The 9,901-nt window shown below is 54.0% G+C and overlaps 1 protein-coding gene across 1 annotated transcript; it reads left to right on the top strand.

The window, feature by feature from the left end:
* Nucleotides 1–6,919: 6,919 nt before the first annotated feature.
* SP8 (Sp8 transcription factor) lies at nt 6,920–9,686 on the top strand (the record flags this gene model as incomplete). Its single annotated transcript, XM_082283530.1, has 2 exons — nt 6,920–7,139; nt 8,208–9,686. The coding sequence occupies exons 1-2, from the start codon at nt 7,119–7,121 to the stop codon at nt 9,684–9,686; spliced, it is 1,500 nt and encodes a 499-aa protein (XP_082139656.1). The 5' UTR covers nt 6,920–7,118.
* Nucleotides 9,687–9,901: the final 215 nt, after the last annotated feature.

The following is a 9,901-nucleotide window of genomic DNA, read 5'->3' as shown; positions in this document are numbered from 1 at the left end:
GAAACCGTGTTCAGAGAAAATTCCAACTTTTCGGAGACAACCTGGGGACAAGGGTGTCTGACAAGTCACTTCATATCTGCTGCGTTAGTATCCGAGCGTGAGGAAGGAGACGCTCTGAAAAGTTAAGAAAGATCTGATCATACACTCAGCTTTTGCCCCCCTTCGAAGACGCGTTTGAAGAATCACAGTATACGCCGCTGCTCCTATTTATCAAAGATAAACCCTATTAGTTGTGTTTATCCTTAGCCCGGAGCACTCCTAAAGAGTTACGCTAAATCCCGGAGTGCCTCCGAGCACTTGTAGTTTGGGCTGGGATGATCTTCACTACGATCAGGCACCTTCACGTCTAGCTTTATGACTAGCACTTTTCTCAGTACGGGGGCGGGGGTAGAGGGGGAAACACCACAGAAACAAATTCAATCCACTTTAGCTGAATTCTTCTGCAAAGGCACTTTCATTACACGACGCTCCTGCCGTTGGTGGGCACAATCTCCTTCCTCAATTCCGCAGCTGTAGATCTAACAGCGTGAAGAAATATTTCGCCAAGATTTTTATTTAATAACCTACTTGTTATACACGTACATTTAAATCCCTGCAAGCTGTCTAATACCTGTAAATTTTAAATTGGAGAAAGGTTTTCCTCTTGAGAACAAATACTGAAGCAGTGAGAATGGAGCAAAGGCTTACGATCCTTCAAGGTGAAATGCAGAAAGAAGAAAACAATAGTTGTTAAATAGCATAAACTTCCAAGGCGATTCATAAAATTTTCTCGAGGAACTAACCATATGAGGAAAAAAGAAACCCTCCCGAAAACTCTAGGCATGTCCAGTATATTATTCGTCTATGTTTAAAAAAAATGGGTTCGGAAGTTTTGGTCAATATTCTAGGCAAAATATGCTCAACAGATGATAGTGGAGATGCAGCCAGAAAACAACTCCAGCTATTTAAACTGCCAAATGAGACATAAAGCCGCATTGTAAAAATCATCTGGAAAACAGGTTTTCCTATTGAAGTCGCTATGTGTTAATTACTGTGATCTGGAAGAGCTCTGTATCTAAACGCCTGGAAGCCGACTTTCACCCCGCATATGTAAATGAAGAAAGTGCTGAATCTAAGCCAGAGGGTTCATGTTCGGATTCATTTCCGTGCATGCCTAGACATTAATATGTGTTCATGTAGGGTTCGTACAGTATGAGGTGTTATTTCCTTATAAAGAAACACCAGGTCTCGCTTTCCATTCTCCTTACAAAATTATTCGCATTATTTATGCTACATTGAGCGATCTAATTTCTTCGTGATAGTCAGCTAATTGCTCTGGCAGGTAATTAGAAGCGGTTTACAACGCAAAGGGCTTTTGCGGTGGCCCTCGGATTATTAAGTTGCTCTGTAAATTATACCATATTTGCCGAAGAGACGGAGGGGGAAGGGGCTTTTGAGAAGTTCTTCTACTACGATCAGAGCTGAAACACGTCCCTGTCCACCCCCCAACACTTAAAAAAATGGGGGAGGGGGCTCTTCCAGGGCTCGGAGTCGAATTATTCTCAAGCACGCGATCTGAAGCCCATTTTGTTCGTGCTCACTGGTCCAGAATAACTTGGCCATAATGGCCGGGAACGGGCCAGGTCTGCAGCAAGCTTCCTGCGCCCTGGCAGCATCCAGCAGGCATGTGGGAAAAGAATGGCTTAAATGGGGACATCTGTTCAGTGTTGCTCATCTCGCTCCTGCAGCCAGGTCGGGTTAAGAGAATAACCTGTTCACCACCTTGCCTCCCTCCCGCTGTTCGTCTGCCCCCCTCCCCCGAAGTTAATAAGGCTGCTGGGGGGGGGGGGGGTGGAGGGAAGGGGGGAGGGAGCGAGGGGGGTGACCTAATTGCTCTGCCATATAGGCAAATAACGACAGGGAAAGGTGGCAGCTACATTGTAAGAGGAACAGTAAATATATCAATATTAGGGTCTCTCAAGTCAAATCGCAGGAGTTCTGCATTCAGGAGACGGCTGTGGTGCACACTGAGCGCGTGAACGGACGTGGGCAAAACCTTCCTGGCATAGTGCTTTGAAGGTACGTCTTTTCCGGAAGACCAGGGGTTCTTCCACTCCACAAACGGCAGCAAGCAAAAATTTTAAATTTTTTCCCAGATTGACACTTCTGTGCAGTTGGGAGAACAAAGACCTAAATACATACATACACGCGTAGAAAGCTTTCCTTTCCTTCTATGTTCTCTGCAGGCTATGATTTTGGATGTTTTAGGATTTGCATATGCGAGTGTCTGTCACACACATTTATATATGCGCACATATCCACAGGAGCCCATGTGTACATATATTTATATATTTGTATGTTTATATATAAATAGCATGTATTTCGGGGCGTGACCCAGCTTCAGGCAGCCTATCTAATGGGAACGTCCTGTCTTACACACCGATTTTCCAAACGTTTACTATATCTTGGCACCCGCTTGTAAAGCTTGTACTATGATTTGAACACGTGTGGTTAAACCATCGGACCCAGAACAGCTCCTAGATTATTTGTAATTAAGCACAATTCCCAAAGTAACATTTATCTTCCCGAAACTGCGATTGCAATTGTCAACCGTCTGGAGGAGACGCGAGGTAATCTGGAAGCATTACCTCCTCTCCTAACGGAGCAGAATGAAAAGAAATCAATATCGCTGAGGAGAAGAATTTAGTAGTTTTTAACTGTAAGTGGTGCCTGGGAGAAGGTGACATATAATAGGAAAAAAACAGAAAGCAGCTTAAACAAATCTATTCTAGGCAGCACCGAAGGACCGGCAGCGGGGGCTCCGCGCTCTGCCCCGCCCGGTGCCGGCGCGCTCAGCCCGGGCGCTCGCTCTCCCCTCCGGCGCCTCCCGGTACTTACATGACCGCCCGGGAGCCGATGCGTGCACAGGGATAACGTACCGGGAGAGCGGGGGGGAGGAGTGGAGGCTGGGGGTTGGCGGGGAGAGGGCAGGGAAAAAATGGGGAGAAGAAGGAGGAGATGCGGATCGGATCTAGGCGCACACCGGTGAGGTAAACAGAGTGTAAAGGTGTCTCTTCCTCTCCCTCCCCAGGCACGCACACACCAGCATGTGCACGGTGTCTTCCCGGGCTAATTTAATTACAGGGACCTTTCGGAGGCGCAGCTAGCTGCTTTTTTTTTTTTTTTTTTTTTTTTTTTTTTTTTTTAAAGCACAAATCCAGACAAATAAATAAATAAACGACGAAAGACATCGAAGTGAATCCCCTCCGCCGGCTGCAGACAGGTCGGCGCGTTCCCCTCTCTAAAGTGGCTCAGCGAGAAGCCCGAGCTCTGCCGGGCACCTCCCCGCCGGCTGCGCGGGGCAGCAGCCAGGCCGCTCCAGGCTGGGAAGCCGCGGCGGGCAGAGGGACGGGGATCCCGGCAGGATTGGCGGGTACCTGGGACACGTTTACATCGACGGAAGGAAAAGCCTACATAGCAATAGATGGAGGCACCGGCGCACACGCACTGTTCGCTCCCGCCGCGCTGCAGCCGGTGCCCTACAGGGAGCTCCGGTCCCACAGAAAGTGCCCAGTGAGGCAGTGAGAGAAACGTCCCAGGTAAAGCACAGCAGTGCAGAGGTGCAGATAGAGGTTAAAGAAAGACATTAACCACCCTCTTTGCTCAGTGGCACAGCCAGGCACAGCACGGTCCTTTCTGACTGGTGGCCGTTTTGTCTCATTTACGTCCGATTCCCCTTTCTCCGCTCCCCGAACAAACCGAGCCCTCGTGCGCCTGGCGAGTTGGTTGTCACCCCCCGGTAAACCTTCCAGGTGACAGATTCCAGGTGAAGGTGGTGGGTGAAGGGGACACTTCCTGGCCCCGACCTACCCAGGGCAGCAGGTGCGGGGCGGTGGGGCAAACACGGGGGCAACGCCGCCTTTTCCAGAGCACGGAGCCCAGGGAGGGCGAGGACAAGGCCCCCGCCTGGAGGCTTTTCCCCCGTGACCACGGGAGCGGAGCTAGGAGCTGCTGGACGCTGACGGGTGAGAATTCTTCCTCGCTGTATGCTTGACAGACTGCGAAGCGGAGCCACACCGCCAGGAGAGTCTGGCTCCCACCCGTGTGCCCCTAAACTGGCGCAAGGGTGGCGTGAAACGCTTTCCCTCGCTAACACGAACATCCAGCACATGGCGTGGTCAGCCTGTAGTTTAATCTTTCCAGCTGTGCCTTTTCAACTCGCACAGACCTCTGTTTCCTCAAAGAGAAATGCCCCTCTACACCCTGGTAGCGCTGTCTGTAGACAGGCGAGGACCTCTGGTACAAGGGTCGATCCATCTCTGTCCGCTTGCCGGTCGCAGCGCGAAGAATCAGGGTTTGCTCCAAGAAAATCCACCCCCCTTCCCGAAAGGTTAGCCACAGCCATCGTTGTGGCTAAAGTTCCGAGATTGCTAATCTACATTGTAGACTCAAGATGTTAGGTAGACTTGAGCAAGTTGTTCCCAGGATGTAAATTAGGTCCCAAAAGCTGTTGTCCAAATCGAAGAAACAGAGAAATTAATCTGGGAGACTATCCATCATAGGCTGTAATAAAGGGAGCGACATGGATGAGACAGATGATATGATTAAGGAGCTGTGGTCGTTTTAATTAACTTTTTGCTGTCCTGTAATGATCAAACTGGTCAACAGACCCGGTCAATAAGCATGTTAATATCAAACAAATAAAACCAGGGATGATTAAAAACCTCCTGGTTTATTAAATTTGAAATTCAAATGAAATTTATGCTGCAGATGCATACAGAATGCTAATAGATTTTAGCTTTATTGAGAGTGGATCCCACAGGTTTTCAAGAAACGGCACGAACATTTATCTCCTCCCGTACATTAAACTTCAAATGGGGGGGAAAAAAAAGTTTTAATTAATTTCTGGAAAACCTCTCTTTGCTGGTTCCCCCCCCCCCCTCCCCCACCCCCACCTGCATATTATGTTGATGTACTGCACCCTTAAGTGCAGTGGTCAATAAGGCAAATGCAAACAAAATTGTAAGCTTGCTTAAATCCTTTGCCCAGCAGGCAATGTATACAAAAGAGGAAGGTTACAGATGTTTCCGTGGCGAATTCAGAAAAGATCAGCTCACCGCTCTCAAAGTTCAGAAGCTGCTGCTTTTCCAGTTTCGGGGAAATTATCAGAGTAGCAGGAGAATGCCCACTGGCAGGAGTTTTGTGATTTCTGTTCTGATATATTTGCCTTTTTTTTTTCCTCCCTCTCAGTTGAGTTCCCTTGTAAAGACTCCCACGACTATTTTTACAACGAGTTTTTCATAATTTCCCACACTGTGCTTTTAAAGGAAAAGCGCACTGAAAATTAAGGATTTTCGACCCCAAATCAAAAGAGTCAGGGCAAGCATCGGAACAAACAAACACGAAAAGATCAAAAAAGGACACGTTTCCTCTGGGCAGACAAGTGCAGACAAAATACGGATGCGAATGGAAGACCCACCCGGCGAGGCTGTCCTAAAAAGAGATATATCACTAAAGGCTTCTACTTCCCCGGTGTATGGCAAAGTCTCTCAGACTTTCTGGGGCTGAAAGGAATGCGTGTCGATCTTTTTACCTAACCTGGCACACCACAAAATGCGATTTTGTGTTCCTCTAAAATGTAATGCTCACGATGCTTGTTTTGTTCTTACGCTTTCTGATCTATGTCTTAATAGTTCCTCCCCATCTCCAGCAGATAAAGAAAGTGGAGATAAAAAGTTAATAAGCATTCATACAAGGGAGCATCTCCGGGAAATGTTCTTCCCCTCTTGGAGGGTGATAGTATTGATTAAATTAAACCCGAAATTTAAACAAGTGTGCGTTAGGTCTGTAAAATGAATATCATTATAGAAGGAGACCTAAGCAATGAAGTTAATTCTTTTTTATTTGTTAAACGGAGTTCCCTCCTTCCCCCACCCCTTCCTCCTTCTGGGCTGGCCTGTCACGCCTTCTCAACAGGCTAAAATCATTCAGAGCAGCTCGCAGAGAGAAACGCGACATTTATGGTAAGCGTCAGCCTTCAGAGAAAGAAAGCAGTTCATTAATTTACTTCACTCTTACTTCAAAGTATGATAATGTACATTACCCCCTTGATCAATAGATATGATGTACAGTCAATATCCCCACGACACGGAAACGGGTTAAAACCGAAGCCGAGAGAAAAACATCCCCTGGGAAGCTAAGCGAAGCCGCGGAAAACCCGCGGGGGTGAGAGCACCTGGGCGAGCGGGGCCGGGCCGGGGCGGCCCTCGCGGGCGGCTCCCCCAGGGACAGGGGGAGCGGGTTCTGCCCTTCCCCGCAGCCGTCCGGGGCTGGGAGAAGAGCCGAGGGCAGCAAAGCGCGCACCTTAGAGGTGCTCCGGGACGAGGCGGCGGGGCCGCTTGGCAGCCAGCCCCGATTGTGCCGGTGCCGCCAGGGTGGACTCCGCTTGTCCGACCCCACCACCAAGAATCACGTCTGAAACCGCGGGTCTGCGAGGGCGAGAAGGGAGGGAACGACAGGCAGCAGCGGCCTAAAGTGTTCCCCCCCCTGCCGGGACAACGGGAGAAGAAGGGCTGACCAGAGGGGATCGGGATGGAGGGGTAGAGGAGGGGGGGCTAGTGGAGAAACGGGTTGCTACCGCTCTCGCCAGTCCGTGCCGATAATCAAAGTAAGACTGAGATGATGATGATGATGATAACACAAAAATTCAAATATAAACCGTTCCGCGGGAAAAAAAAAAAAACAAAACCAACTGTTGTCAAATTACGCACACGGTGTGGGGGGGTGATGTAAAGGGGTGGCCGGGGCGAAGCAGCCCGGCCCGGGGTGAGTGGTCCCCGCAGACCGGGACCGCAGCTCGAGCCGCTCGCCGACGGGAGTGCGTGAGGTCATCAGCGCCGGCGGGGCTCGACGGCCGGGCTCCACGGCGCTGGTGACCTCACGCAGTCACGTCGGCGAGCGAGGCGGCGGTGGCGGGGATTGGCTGGCGGCGGCTCAGCGGCACTTCAAAGCCGGCGAGGGAGCTACAATTGTGGTGGAATGGGCGGAACTGATCATTGTATTGCACACCTCTAAAAAAAACACTGCCTCTGATTTATCAATATAAAAAAGATCCTCTGAGAGGAGGGCACTTTTGTGTGATGGCAACTTCACTTCTAGGGGTGAGTCTAAGGATTTTTTTCTCTTGCTGGTTTAATTGGTTTCTTTTTATTGTCGATTGGAGGGGGTTAAAATAACCCCTGTCTTGACCGGGGCTATCAGTCTCCTCTATTCAGCCTGGGTTTTTTTCTTTTTCTTTTTTTTTTCTTTCTTTTTTTTTTTTTTTTTTTTAACTTAAGCACAAGTGAGTTTAGGAGAAAAGAAAGACTGAGAGGGGGAAAAGGGGGCAGAGTCACTTTTCAGTGAGCAGGAAAAGGTTTTAAGGGCATTTGTAGAAACAACCTACAGCGCCTGGGCTGTGCTGTTCCTGTGCCCCCGGAGAAGTGGCTTTTCTTCTTTACATGTGACTGCTGGAAGAAAAAAAAACAACAACCAAAAAAAATATCCCAAACCCAGCACTACCGGTTTTTTTTGTGTGCAATTTTTTAAAATTCGCAACAGATTGTGGCTTTTTATTTCCCTTTAAAATAACACAACCCACCGTGTCTAGCAGGTACGTTCAACTCGTGTATGCATACATATTTACATATGTTAAATTTATATATGTATTTCATTATCGTTGCTATGTAAGTTAGGCTGATTTTAAGGACGCTTAAAGAAAAAAAAAAAAAAGTAGTAATTTGATAGTCCTGCAATTCTATATTTAAGAAAACAGCCTTACTGGCCTGAGGGACGGGGACCGGCCACGTCCCGGGGAAAGGGAGCAGGCTGAAACGTAGCTGCCGCCGTGCCGGGGGCATCTTTCAAGCTACGGTAACAGGCGCAACTTTTTTCCCCTCTCTTTTTTTCTCCCCCTTTTTTAACCCTTCCCGAGCTCCTCCGGGGGAGGGGAGTTGGATGGTGAAAAAAAGCCCCGGAAGGCGTTTGGAGGCAGAACCGCGGTGCCGGCCCCAGCGAAGGGATCCTCCCGCGGGAGTCGCAAAACTTTGCGCCCGGGGCCGGGCGGCGGAGCGGAGCGGGGCCGGGCGGCGGAGCGGTGCCGGGCGCGGAACGCGGGGCGCGGGGCGGCGGCGCAGGGCCGCTCCATCCCTGACGCCGGCGGGACGGCCCTCTCCCCTCTGTGCCCGCAGGAGGAACCGCGGGTAGGCTCCACGCCGCTGGCCATGCTCGCCGCGACCTGCAACAAGATCGGCAGCCCCAGCCCCTCGCCGTCTGCCCTTTCGGACAGCGCGTCCTCCTTCGGCAAAGGCTTCCACCCCTGGAAACGCTCCTCCTCCTCAGCCTCGGCGGGCAGCTGCGGTGCCGTGGGCTCCGGCCTCCCGGGCTTCGGCGTGGCGGGCGCGGCGCGGAACGGCTCCTCGGCGGCGGCGGCAGCGGCGGCAGCGGCGGCGGCCGCCCTGGTCTCGGACTCATTCAGCTGCGGCGGCTCGCCGGGCTCCAGCGCCTTCTCCCTCACCTCCAGCAGCGCGGCGGCCGCCAGTTCGCCCTTCGCCAACGACTACTCCGTCTTCCAGGCGCCGGGCAGCGCCGGTGGCGGCGGCGGCGGCGGAGGCGGCGGCGGTGGGGCGGCGGGACAGGAGGCGGCGGCGCACCAGCCCGTCTTCATCTCCAAGGTGCACACGTCGGTGGAGGGGCTGCAGGGCATCTACCCGCGGGTGGGCATGGCGCACCCCTACGAGTCCTGGTTCAAGCCCTCGCACCCGGGGCTCGGCGCCGGCGAGGTAGGCTCAGCGGGCGCCTCCAGCTGGTGGGACGTGGGCGCCGGCTGGATCGACGTGCAGAGCCCCAATGGTGCGGCCGCGCTGCCCGGCTCGCTGCACCCGGCGGCCGGTGGACTCCAGACCTCGCTCCACTCGCCACTGGGCGGCTACAACTCGGATTACTCGGGCCTGGGTCACTCGGCCTTCAGCAGCGGCGCCTCCTCGCACCTCCTCAGCCCCGCCGGGCAGCACCTCATGGACGGATTTAAGCCGGTGCTGCCCGGCTCCTACCCGGACTCGGCCCCCTCGCCGCTGGCCGGCGCCGGGGGCTCCATGCTGGGCGGCGGCCCCGCCGCTCCGCTGGCCGCTTCGCCGCGCTCCTCCGCCCGCCGCTACTCGGGGCGCGCCACCTGCGACTGCCCCAACTGCCAGGAGGCCGAGCGGCTGGGGCCGGCGGGGGCCAGCCTGCGCCGCAAGGGGCTGCACAGCTGCCACATCCCCGGCTGCGGCAAGGTCTACGGCAAAACCTCGCACCTGAAGGCGCACCTGCGCTGGCACACGGGCGAGCGGCCCTTCGTCTGCAACTGGCTCTTCTGCGGGAAGCGCTTCACCCGCTCCGACGAGCTGCAGCGGCACCTGCGGACCCACACGGGCGAGAAGCGCTTCGCCTGCCCCGTCTGCAACAAGCGCTTCATGCGCAGCGACCACCTCAGCAAGCACGTCAAGACCCACAGCGGCCCCGGAGGCGCCGGGGGCCCCGGCGGCGGCGGCCCCGGCGGCGGCCCCGGCCCCGGCGGCAAGAAGGGCAGCGACACCGACAGCGAGCACAGCGCGGCCGGCAGTCCGCCCTGCCACTCCCCGGAGCTGCTGCCGCCCCCCGAGCCGGGCCACCGCAACGGCCTGGAGTGACGGGGGGAGGAGCGGGGCCATCGCGCCCCCCAGTCCCGCCACCCTCCCGGTCGCGCAGCTCCCCCGAGCGCGCAGCCCCGCGGTGGGGACGCGGACACGTAAGTAGCCGGCACGGCTCCGCAAGAACAGCGCTCAGCCCCGCGGCAACTCCGCTGCCGTCCCGGAGCCCCGCACGGGGCTGGCGGTGCGGCCGGGCCGCGCAACTCCCGCGACGG

Source organism: Coloeus monedula (assembly GCF_965178545.1).
Source record: "Coloeus monedula genome assembly, chromosome: 1".
In the NCBI taxonomy this organism is placed as follows: Eukaryota; Metazoa; Chordata; class Aves; order Passeriformes; family Corvidae; genus Coloeus; species Coloeus monedula.
The sequence above is the reverse complement of the archived record's forward strand: the minus strand, read 5'-3'. Positions and strand labels throughout refer to the sequence as shown.